Source organism: Rhinopithecus bieti, unplaced genomic scaffold (assembly GCF_001698545.2).
Source record: "Rhinopithecus bieti isolate Rb0 unplaced genomic scaffold, ASM169854v2 scaffold_22548, whole genome shotgun sequence".
Classification (NCBI taxonomy): domain Eukaryota; kingdom Metazoa; phylum Chordata; class Mammalia; order Primates; family Cercopithecidae; genus Rhinopithecus; species Rhinopithecus bieti.
This window is the reverse complement of record NW_016810469.1, coordinates 659,566-671,460: the sequence shown is the minus strand read 5'-3', so window position 1 is coordinate 671,460 and position 11,895 is coordinate 659,566. Positions and strand designations below refer to the sequence as shown.

Here is an 11,895-nt window from a genome sequence, read left to right as displayed (position 1 = left end):
TTTTTTTTTCCCTTTTTTTTTTTTTTTTTTTAAGGTAGAGGCTCGCTCTGTCGCCCAGGCTGGAGTACAGTGGCACAATCTCCGCTCTCTGCAACCTCCACCTCTGGGGTTCAAGCGATTCTCCTGCCTCAGCCTCCCCAGTAGCTAGGATTACAGGTGCGCACCACCACTCCTGGGTAATTTTTTTTTTTATTTTAGAAACAGGGTTTTGCCATGTTGGCCAGGCTGGCTCGAACTTCTGACCTCAAATGATCCACCTGCCTCAGCCTCCCAAAGTGTTGGGATTACAGGCGTGAACCACAGCGCCCAGCCCCATTTCAATGAATTAATGTAGAAAATCATATTGCACAGTGCCAAACACAGCGGCACTCATTCAGTGGAAGCTTAGTATTCTTATTGAGAACATGGAAATAGAAGAGTATTTCCTTAACAAGGCTTCTAAATCTATCTGTGTCAAAACAGTTAAGATTGTTAATATAAAATGCCAGATAAAAGTTAGTATTACATATACCATCATGCATTGCTACATGATGGGAAGATGTTCTGAGAAATGTGTTGTTAGGTGATTTCATTGTTGTACAAACATCAAAGTGTACGTACACAAACCTAGACAGCATAGCCTATGACACACCTAGGCTACAACCTGTACAGCCTGGGTGACAGCATGTGACTGTACTGAATACTGCAGGCAATTGTGACAGAAAATACTAAGTGACAGGAGTCTTTCAGCTCTATTATAATCTTACAGCACCACTATCATATATGCCATCCATTGTTGACCAAAATGTCTTCATATGGTGCATGACTATATTAAAACAAAAGGGATTTTATAGGTAGATAGTTACGAATACAAATACAGAGATCAAGATAGACAGGAAAAATTTTCTGGAAGTATATACTCTAAGATATTAATAGTTGTTTCTATCTACATAATAAGATTATGGAGTTTTCCTTTTCTATACTGAATTTTAAAATATGATCCTTTTGTAGTTTGCAAGTGTGATGATTGGGGATTCACACTCGTGTGTGAGATGTGTCACCCTCAAACCTTTTCATGTTAGCAAAATCCTCATCTGACATGAAAGAAAGATGAAAAAAAAGAATTTTTTAAAATGTAAATGCAATAGCAAACGTTAAATCACAATAGAGACAGTAAAAAACAGCACTGTTCCAGAAACCCAGACAAGCTAGGAAATCTCCAAAGGGCAGTGGAAAGGGATTAAGAGTTCAAAATGATAAGGGAAGTGAAGTGACAAGATTTGAGAATCAGAAAATGAATGTACAACCTAAGGCTTAGAGATATTTTTAAGAGATATATTTGAGCTATCAGAAGTTCTAGTCAAAGCAGTGGCTGAATAAAACTTTTTTGTTTTTAAGAGACATGGTCTGGCTCTGTCACCCAGGCTGGAGCGCAGTGGCACAATTATCACTCACTGCAGCCTCAAACTCCTGGGCTCAACTGAGCCTCCTGCTTCACCCTCCTGAGCAGCTGGGACTACAGGCACACATCACTATGCCTGGCTAATTTTTAACATTTTTTGTAGAGACAGGGTCTCACTATGTTGCTCCTGGCCTCAGGCTCCCAAAGTACTGAGACTACCGGAATGAGCCACTGTTCCTGGCCTGAAGAAAACTTCACTCAGAAAAAAAAAAAAAAAAAAAAAAAAGTTGTGCAAATAAAAAGGTTTACTCAATCAAAAGAAATCCATATTGGTGGCCGGGCTCAGTGGCTCATGCCTGTAATCCCAGCACTTTGGGAGGCCGACGCAGGCAGATCACGAGGTCAGGATATCGAGACCATCCTGGCTAACACAGTGAAACCCCGTCTCTACTAAAAATACAAAAAACTAGCCGGGCATGGCAGCGTGCACCTGTAGTCCCAGCTACTTGGGAGACTAAGGCAGGAGAATGGCATGAACCCGAGAGGCGGAGCTTGTAGTGAGCTGAGATCGCGCCACTGCACTCCAGCCTGGGCGACAGAGCAAGACTCAGTCACAAAAAAAAAAAAAAAAAAGTTGTGCAAATAAAAGGTTTACTCAATCAAAAGAAATCCATATTGGTGGCCGGGCTCAGTGGCTTATGCCTGTAATCCCAGCAGTTTGGGAGGCAGAGGCCGGCAGATGACTTGAGGTCAGCAGTTTGACACCGGCGTGGCCAACATGGTGAAATCCCGTCTCTACTAAAAACAGCGTGGGTGTGGTGGTGCACCGACTTGTAATCCGAGGTTACTCGGGGAGGCTGAGGCAGGAGAATCGCTTGGGAACCCAGGAGCGCAGAGGTTGCCTTTGTGAGCTGTGCGATCACACCATTACACTCCAGCCTGGGTTGACAAGGAGCGAAACTCCATTTGTCAAAAAAAAAAAAGTTTGGCTGGGTCACAGTGGCTCACGTCTGTAATCCAGCACTTTGGGAGACTGATTGCGGGCAGATCATGAGCGTTTGAGAATCCAGCACCATCCTGGTGCAAGCATGGCGAAACCCCATCTTTACTAAAAAATACAAAAATTAGCTGGGCTGTGGTGGTAGTGCACCTGTTAGTGTCCCAGCTACTTGGGAGACTGAGGCAGGAGAATCATTTGGGAACCCGGGAGGGCAGAGGTTGCAGTGAATCGATGTTGTGCCACTGCACTCCAGCCTGTCGACAGTAGCGAGACTCTTGTCTCAAAAACAAAAAAAAGTTTATATTAACAGTAAGTTAAGAGGTTAAAGAATTATTCTAACATCCGTGTGCATACGTGTATATGTCATATGCCCAAGTTACTGTAGAAAAGAATGAAAGTACCCTGGCTCTCAGATTTCTCCGTTGGCAACACCAACTACCAGAGACAGAAGTGGGATCACAGAAAGCAGGGATGCAAAGGGTGACAGGCCGATCCTATAGCCTCGATTAGGAAGAGAATCGGAAACCATACCCACTTAGCTATCTTTCTTGCAAAGAATACAAGCATACTTTGAAGGTCCACCCCAGGCCTGGAGAGGCGAATCAAAAGAAACTGTCAGGAATGAAGGTGTGGTGTAAAAAGGTTGTAGGTCTTCACTCTATTCACATTCATGGTCCAGACTCAGAGATGTGTTGGCTGGTGGGTTCCATCGCCCCTACAGCCTAAACTCTACAGCTTCCTTGCCCCTTTCCGGGCCAGGAAAGGACGGTGCAGCAAAACCCATGCAGAGGGCCGACGTGGTTGGAGGTCAAGGACACAGGACAGAATCCCGGCTTCCCGAGACGGACGGAAGTAAATTGCGGCTCCTACTGACATTATTTTTAAAGGGAAGTTAGAGGATTAAGGGACTTTCCACCTCTTTTCCCCTGAGGAAATCAGCAGGCAAGCCAACTGCAGGAGCTGTTGAGCGGGACAGAGGCTTTGTGCCAAGGCGTCCGGGGGAGAAAGGCGAGGCGACCCAGAGGCTTCCCGCAGACGCACAGAAACCTGCGCATCTCCCCTCTGGCCGGTAGTAAGGGCGACGTCTGCATCCTCAGTCCCTCTCGCCAACCACTGGGGAGGGCGACTGGACGCTGGGGCGTCCGGGGGGTGGACTTTGTGTCCTGGAGCAGGGGCGGGGTGCGTGTACAGAGGGTGGGCTTCTCTGTGGCGGTGGGTGATATGGCTCCTGGCTAGGACCGACCGGGTTGGCCCCCGAAAGGGCCGCGTGGGACCTCAGGGTGGGAGGCGCGGGCGGCCCTTACCCCCGGGCCCGGTGGGCAGACGGTGACCTGCGCGTAGGTGGCTCCCGCGGCGGGCCGGCCGGGCCGAGACGCCGTTGAGTGCGGCCACGCGCACGTGTAGAGCGCTCCGGGCCGCAGGCTGCAGCCGAAGGGTGGCGCTCGCTCCCGCAGCCCGGCCTGGCGGCGGTACGAACCACGCGCGGCCCGCACGGCTCGCACGCGCCGCGGGCCCTCGCGGCCGGCAGCGCAGGCACAGCAGCGAGTAGGTGACCGTCCCGAGCGGCTCCCGAGTCGGCCGGCGGCAGCCAGCGCAGTCGCAGCGCCAGCGCGCGAGCGACTACAGGCTTGTACGTGCAGGTTCCGCGGCGCCGGAAGGCCGCCCTGAGGCTGGCACAGGGGCGGTGCGGGTCAGGCGGGGCGTGGCGTGCCCGTGAGGGGGGCGGAATGCACGAGGGGGGCGGGGGCTGGTCCCACCCTCCTGAGGGCAGGAGAAGCGCGCAGGGGCCCGAGGGTCAGTCGGGGAGAGGGGAACGGGGCCGGTTCATCAAGGGACTGGCGTGGATGAGGGGGACGGGAGGGACAGTGGCGTGGGGTCTGTCAGGAAGGAGGGTTTAGAAGGACGACCAGTGAAGGAACAGGGATGATGCGGGCGAATGGCCATGGGAAGCCAGGTGGGTAAGGGATAGAGACAGGAGGTGAGGGGTCTGGGGTGGGTGGGGCAATGGGGGCGTGGGTTCAGTCAAGGACATTGGAACAGACATGATCAGTCAGGGAGGGGTCGAGGGCGGATGAGCCCAGGGCGAGCGGGAGCACGGGCGAGCGGGAGCAGGGGCTCGCCCCTCCCCCAGGGAAGGGTCAGGTATGGGGGCGTGGGAGCCCTTGGGAGGTTGGAATGTGAGAGTGGTGGGGCGGTTGGTGAGGATTTGGGAGGAGGTTAGAGAGGAGCTGAGAATGGGAACATGGGGACCAAGAACCGATGGTGCGAAGGAAGGTCAGGAGCCCCCCTTTCGGCTGGAGGGTAGGCAGGTTGAGGAGAGGGCAGCAGAGGGGCGCTCTCCTCAGTGATCCACCAGGCATCCTAACCCCATCCTCCGTCTGGACTCTCGCAGTTGTTCTGGTTCTTCTTATTAAAGGCCCTGGTCCCCAGGGCGCGCCCAGGCTCCACTCCCCATACCCCGCCTTCTGGGCGCTGGCCCCCATGTCTGCCCTCGTGGGTCCCAGTGCGGAACCCCTGTCTTCACCACCACCTGGGTCAGGCCTTCCTCCTTGGCCATCCCCCACCCACCCTTCGCAGTGCAGCCTGGAGGGGGGACTCACGGGTGCAGGAAGCAGAGGGCGGGTCGCTGGGCGAGCGAGCATAGCTGTCCTGGCACACGCAGAAGGTGGAGGCGTTTTCCAGGGCCCGGCTGTGCTCTGGGCACGGTGAGCAGAGGGGCCGCCGCGGGGACACCTTGTAAAACCCTGGGGGACAGGCTGCAGGGCATGGCTGGTGAGAAGAGGGGGCTCCTCCACAGTTTCTCCCCACTTTCCTGACTGGCCTGGTTAGGGCAGCGTTTATCTCCTCAAATTGCGATAGAAAAACAGGGAACTCAGCCACTCCAGTCAGCACTGCCCCATGGAGTGACTCCTGAACAACCCATTTCCTACCCTTAGAAAATGCTCAGTGTGTTCGGAATACTTTGAAACATTTCACTTTCAGCCGGTCGCGGTGGTCACTCCTGTATTCCCAGCGCTTTGGAAGGCCAAAGCCGGAGGATCACTTGAGGCCAGGAGTTGGAGACCAGCCTGGACAACATGGCCAAACCCCGTCTCTATGTTTTATTTTTTAAATTACGTCTATTAATTCATTGAATCCTCACAACCATCTGTGAGGTTATATACTTTATCCTCTTTTTATTTTATTTATTTATTTATTTTTGAGTCTCCTTCTATCACCCAGGCTGGAGTTCAGTGGCCGGATCTCCACTCACTGCAACCTCCACCTCCCAGGTTTAAGCGATTCTTCTGCCTCAGCCTCCTGAGTAGCTGGGATTACAAGCGTGCACCACCATGCCTGGCTACATTTTTTTGTATTTTTAGCAGAGATGGAGTTTCACCATGCTGACCAGACTGATCTCCAACTTCTGGCCTCAAGCTATCTGCCCACCTTGGCCTCCCAAAATGTTGAAATTGCAGGTATGAGCCACTCTGCCTGGCCCTTTATCCCCTTTTAAAAATGAGGGAGCTAAGGCTAGGAGAGGTGAAGTTGCCTACAGCTACTGTCCCACAGCCTGTGGGATTCCAACCCAAGCCCACATCACACCACCCTCAGGACCACTGGAAGAAAATGAGTCAAATTCTGCAGTCCTGCTGTGAGGAAGAGAGGGGAGGAGAGGTGCCCCAAGAGACAAACACAGGGACAAACACACAAGCACGCATGCACACGCGCGCGCACACACACACACACACCCTCCCACCACCACAGTTAGTGCGTCATAAATTCCCAACTGGAAGTAAAGCCAACCAGGTGGAGGGTGGTGGGTGGAGAGAGAAGGGCCAGTGAAAGTTCCCTGGACCATGAGTCAGACCTAGTTCCAGTCTTGACACCTACTCAGTTTGCTTCTCTCACTTCTCAGAACACAGGTTGTTAAGATCACAAGTGTTTCTACCTGAACAACCTGGGTTTGTAGCTGAGTCACACCACTTATTTGCTGTGTGGCCTTGAGCACATCAGTTGACCCCTCTGAGCCTTGTGTTGAGTACCTACCTCAAAAAGGTTGTTGGAGGATTGAGATAAAACATGTCAACTACCTAGCCCAGTACCAACCACATTTTCACAATAATGGTAGTAATTACTGTTCCTCCCCCACAGGCCTTAAGTGATAACTGCTAAACACCCACTTGAAAAAAATTTCTCACCAGCTGGGCCAGGTGGCTCCCGGCCCTACCTCTCAGAGCTTGGGTGGTCCTCACCTTGTTCCCTGGCCCTGTCCTCTAGTCTAGCTGGTTGCTCTCCAGCTCCAAGAAGACGCAGTACAACAGAAAGGGTGCAGGCTAGCCCTTGGGAAGAACTTTCAGCCTGTGTGGCAGAAGAGGGGAGGGGACTAGGATTTCCACTGTCTGGAAGGCATAGGTTTGAGAGGGTCCATCTTGCTCAGAGTTCTGGGCAACACAACTCTGGGGAGGGGCTTGGCAGCCCAGGAGCCTTCAGAAGCCTCCTCTGCCTGCAGAACAGAGCATGGACTAACTATCCCCGTGGTCTGGTGGGCAGCAGAGACCCAGGCTGGGACTTGGAAAGCTTGGGTTCTAGTGTTGACTAGGCCACTCCTTGTGCCTCTCTGGCCTCAAGAAAGCATTGGTCCAATAGGAATAACAACCATGCCCTGCCCACCTCTGTTGTGAAATAGGAGAGCAAGTGAGAGCCTAGATAAATGATCTGTTCACAGGGTTTCACAGCAAAAGGAGAAGAATGCTGGAGGCTCCCTCCCCACAAGTGTATGAGGGTAGCTGCTGTCCTAGAGGTGGGTGGGCCCATCAGTGACCACAGTGGTATCTCTGCTGTGTGAGGCTCTGCTTAGAAGGAGTTTGTGCTGAAGAGCAGATTCAGGGATTCCTGACTGCCAACCCCTCCCTCTCTTCAAGGTCAGAACTTCAGAGATAATGTAGCTCAGCTCCCATTGGCCTGGTCCTCCAGCAGCTTCCCCAGCTGTAGCCACAGTCTTTGTCACATACTTTATCATGAGGCACTCACCCGCTTCTGAGGCTGCCTTTGTTGAACAATGCTGGCAGAAAGTGCCTCTTAGGATGAGCCCGCATTAGCTTCCCTGTCTGTAATGCCCCTTGTGCCACCCCATCACAGGGGCTCATTGTGCCCTATGGAGCCTTAGACAACATATCTGCTTGGGTCTCTTGGCTCCAAGGCAATCCCACTGAGATGTTTTCTGCTTGTTTGTTTGTTTGTTTGTGGCAGGGTCTTGCTCTGTTGCCCAGACTGGAGTGCAGTGGCACAATCATAGCTCACTACAGCCCCCACCTCCTGGGGCCAAGCAATCCTCCCACCACAGCCTCCCAAGTAGCTGGAACCACAGGCAAGCTGTGCCACCATGCCTGGCTAATTTTTTTGTGTGTAGAGATGGGGTCTCACTGTGTTGCCCAGGCTGATCTTGAACTCCTGGCTCAAGCGATCCTCCTGCCTTGGGCTCCCAAATTGCTGGGATTACAGGTGTGAGCCACTGCACCTGGCCCTAGCAGAGAATTAAGATACTGGTTACATGCCCTGATTTTTTCCCCCAAAGGAAACCTCAGTTCTTTCACTAATTTCTCTAGTGGCTAACAGAGGGAGAACAAAAGTCAAGGTCACTAAAGAGAAAAGTGGAAAAGAACTTCTTAGCTCTATTTCCCCCTTATCCATCTACTTTTTGAGGGGAGCCCATGTTAGCTGCAGAAGGCACTTGGAAGGCCTTAACTTTCTAAATACAAATCCAATCATTTCTCTTCCCTTTCTAATATCCTCCAACAGCACCCCACTGCCAACCACTCTACCCATGGTACACTGAGCTCGTCCTTTCACATCTCTGGGTCTTGTTCTATAACTCCTTATATCCCTTTTCTCCTGGCAAACTTCTATACTTCTCCAAACCCCAGTTCAAATAACATCTCCCTTGTGAAGCTTTCCTTGGCATTGTCCCCAGCTCCCCACTCCCCAAGGCAGAGCTGAGGCCATTACAAGTGGCCTTTTTCTGGTCTCATCAGACATGGATTGGGTTCCTGAGTCTCTTTGTCTCTCTCTCTCTTTCTCCCTCATTTCCCAGAGAAACCTCCTCCTCTCACTCCTGATTCATTCATTCAGCAAATAGTTTTTAGCATCTATTAGGTAGGCTCTATAGATACACAGCAATGAATAAAACAGACAAGGACCTTACTGTCCATTTGTACAGATGCCCTCTGTCCCACCTTATAGGGAGAAGGGAAGCCATCAGTCGGTAATTCCCTCAACATCTGCCCATCAAAACACACAAATGCCCCCATCCACAACCATCTCCTGTCTCCTCCTCCCTTCCAGTCCTAGAGGAGGGAATGAGCCACCTCCTGTTGAAGGCCAGCCCTTCTGTCTCCACCCTGGATCTCTCCCTTTAACCTCATCAAAGACTACATTCCATCAGTCATCTCCCCTCTTGGTAGTGAAGCAGTAAAAAGTGGCCCATTTTGGGTGCAGGCAATAAGGGCACAAACTAAAGAGTATGTAAAAACAATAACAAAACTGACTAAAATCTGGCCTGCTTTTTGTTAGCAACATGCATCAGCAATTCTAGCCCACATCAGTAATAAAATACTCCTGTCTCCTGGGACTGGGATGGGGATATGCCCATATACACACTTGGTACCCCAGTGGCTCTTTGTCCTTCAGCATATAAACAAGTCTCTCCCATCTATAATAAAAATCCTCTCTCAACCCAATGTTCTCCTCGAGATATGTCCTCTTCTCCTAATTCAAATCCAGGCTTCTAGACTCCCTGACTCAAGCTCTTCAACTTCTTTATCCCTCAGTCTACTGCAACCTGGTCTCTCTGTCCATCACTCAGCTGCAATTGCTCTCACCAAGGCCACCAACTGGGCACTTTCTAACCCTCAACTTACCTGACTGCTTCCCAACTCTGTAGGCCATTCCTTCCTGGACACCTCTATCTCTCTTGGCTGTCATAATATCACACTCTCCTGGTTCTCCTCCATACTCTGACCACTCCCTCTTAGCCTTTTTAATGGGCTCTGTATTTTCTACCTGTCCTTAATATTGCTATTCTGTGAGTCTTCATTGTTGGCCCTCTTGGCTTCTTACCCCACACATTCTGCCTGGTCTGTCCCAACCACACCCACAGCTTCAAGTACTGTCTCTTGCTGAGCTCCAGACCCATTTTCTAGCTACCTCCACTGGAATGCACCATGGACATCATAAATATGATGTGTCTATCCGTGTCCTGTGTTCTGTACCCCAGTGAATTATCCCTCTCTCCATTCAATCCCCAGTAGCATGTAAGTCAAAGTGGACTCCTTTCTTCTCCTGTAACACATGGTTACTAAGTGCTGTGGCTGCTAACTCATGATCCCATCTATCCTCATCTCTCAGTGATCTCTGCTACTATCTTAGTTCAGCCCCTGTGCTCTTTCTTCTGCACTATTGCACCATCTTCCTTCTTCATCTTCTGGCTCCTAATCATTCCCTCTTCAATCCTTTCTTTGCAATTGCAGCTTGAGTGATATTTTGAAAATACAAATCTGAGCATGTCATATCCCTGCTTCAAATCCTCCCCATTGGCCTAAAGCATAAAGTCTAAGCTCTTTATCCCAACATTCAAGGCCCTTCATGATTTCCCCCTGCTCCTCTCATCCCCAACACTTCACTCCCATACCCCCACATGCCCTCTGCTCTAACCACATTTAGTTACATAGGCCCAGGCATGCTGTGTTCCTTCCTGCCTCCATGCTTCTGCATGCAATTCCTAAGCTTAGAATGCTCTAGGCTCTCTGGGAAAAAGGACCTTCTCACCTTTCCTGGGAAGTCTTCTCCGGGAAGCCTTCTCCATGCTTAGAATTAGGTTCTCCTGTCCATGCTTCCTTAGCTCTCTGTTTATGTGTCACACCCTGTAGTAACCACTTTTTCACCCAATGCATTTTCACCGAACACCTACCATATGGCTTATCCTGTTATGGATGCTGGGGCTGCTGACACTAGTAAGACCCAATGCCTGAGCTCAAGAAGTTCCTAAACTAGTGTGTGGTCCTTGTAGTCCCACCAACTCAGGAGGCTGAGGCAGAAGGAATGCTTGAACCCAAGAACTCAAGGCTGTAATGCACTATGATCATGCCTATGAATAGCTGCTACACTCAAGCCCAGGCAACATAGACAGACCCCCATCTCTAAAAAAATAAAAGAAGGTCTTAATCTAGTGGTGAAAACACACATAAGTAGATCACTGCATACCATGGGGTAAGTACAGAAATAGTTTTCAGTGAATACTGGAGAGTACAGAGGTGGATCCTAACTATATCTGGAGAGCTCAGGAAGGTTCATGCCTCCCAGTCTTTCGCTAAATTACAATTTCTGCAGGGAGGAGATGGTGGCATTCATCTATATACATATAATAAGCCCTCAATAAATGCAGCTGGCACATCCTCAATTCATATTGGATGGATGATTGAACAAAGGGATGAGAGCAAATTTAGTCACTTCCTCCTGTCTTCCCACCACTCTGTGTATCCCTCTGTTATAGCATATATTTACCCTCTTGTGATTTTTTAATTTTTGCGTCTCTCCATCTAGACTGTGAGCTTCTTGAGAGCTGGGACTACGTCTGACTCATTTCTGTTGCCCTGGCACCCAGAAAAGGACATGGTTTAGAAAAAGCATACCTTGATCTTTCTATATTAAGTATACACATTCATAACCCCATCCTCACCCTCTGTGTCCAAAGCCACAGGCCGGAGAGAGAATGAGAGGTCTGTTCCTAATGCCCCCACCAGCCTAAGAACCCAGCAAAACCCTCAACATGAAGGATCTCCCCCAGGGAGCACACTGATTGTAGTTCAGAGAGTGGGATGTGATCTTAGTAACCATCTAGTGCAACCTCCCAATCCCTCTCTCCAGCATAAAAATCCCCCCGCCAGTCTCTAACTTCCAAGTATGTGGTCCGTGACTGGGATAGTCCTCTCTGTGCGCTACTAATCCCACTAGTCTGAAGCTTGGGCTGCTGTAGAGTTCTTCCTTATGCACAGGGGAGACCGCATGGTGTCATACAAAGAATATGAGAGTTGGGCAAGCCTGAATTCAAATCCTAGCTCCCCATTTCCTAACTTTGCAAGTGAGGTACTGATCTCTCTGAGGCTCTGTTTCTTCATCTGTGAAACAGAGATAAGAATTACTTCCTCGGCCGGGCACAGTGGCTCACGCCTGTAATCCCTGCACTCTGGGAGGCCTAGGTAGGTGGATCACTTGAGGTCAGGAGTTTGAGACCAGCCTGGCCAACATGGTGAAACCCCGTCTCTACTAAAAATACAAAAATTAGCTGGGCATGGTGATGTATGCCTGTAATCCCAGCTACTCAGGAGGCTGAGGCAGGAGAATTGCTTGAACCCAGGAGGTGGAAGTTGCAGTTAGCTGAGATCAGGCCAGTGCACTCCAGCCTGGGTGACAGAGCAAGAGAGACTCCGTATCAAAAAAAAAAAAAAAAAAAAAAAAAAAAAAAAAAGCTTCTTTT

General features: G+C 50.2%; 1 protein-coding gene across 1 annotated transcript in view; it reads right to left on the bottom strand.

The window, feature by feature from the left end:
* The window catches only part of EPHA10 (EPH receptor A10), a 49,748-nt gene that overhangs the window by 33,313 nt on the left and 4,540 nt on the right, over positions 1-11,895 (bottom strand). Inside the window, 6 exon segments of the mRNA XM_017892144.1 lie at positions 3,686-3,778; positions 3,781-3,855; positions 3,858-3,890; positions 3,893-3,935; positions 3,937-4,008; positions 4,950-5,137. Coding sequence (XP_017747633.1) covers positions 3,686-3,778; positions 3,781-3,855; positions 3,858-3,890; positions 3,893-3,935; positions 3,937-4,008; positions 4,950-5,137 — 504 coding nt within the window.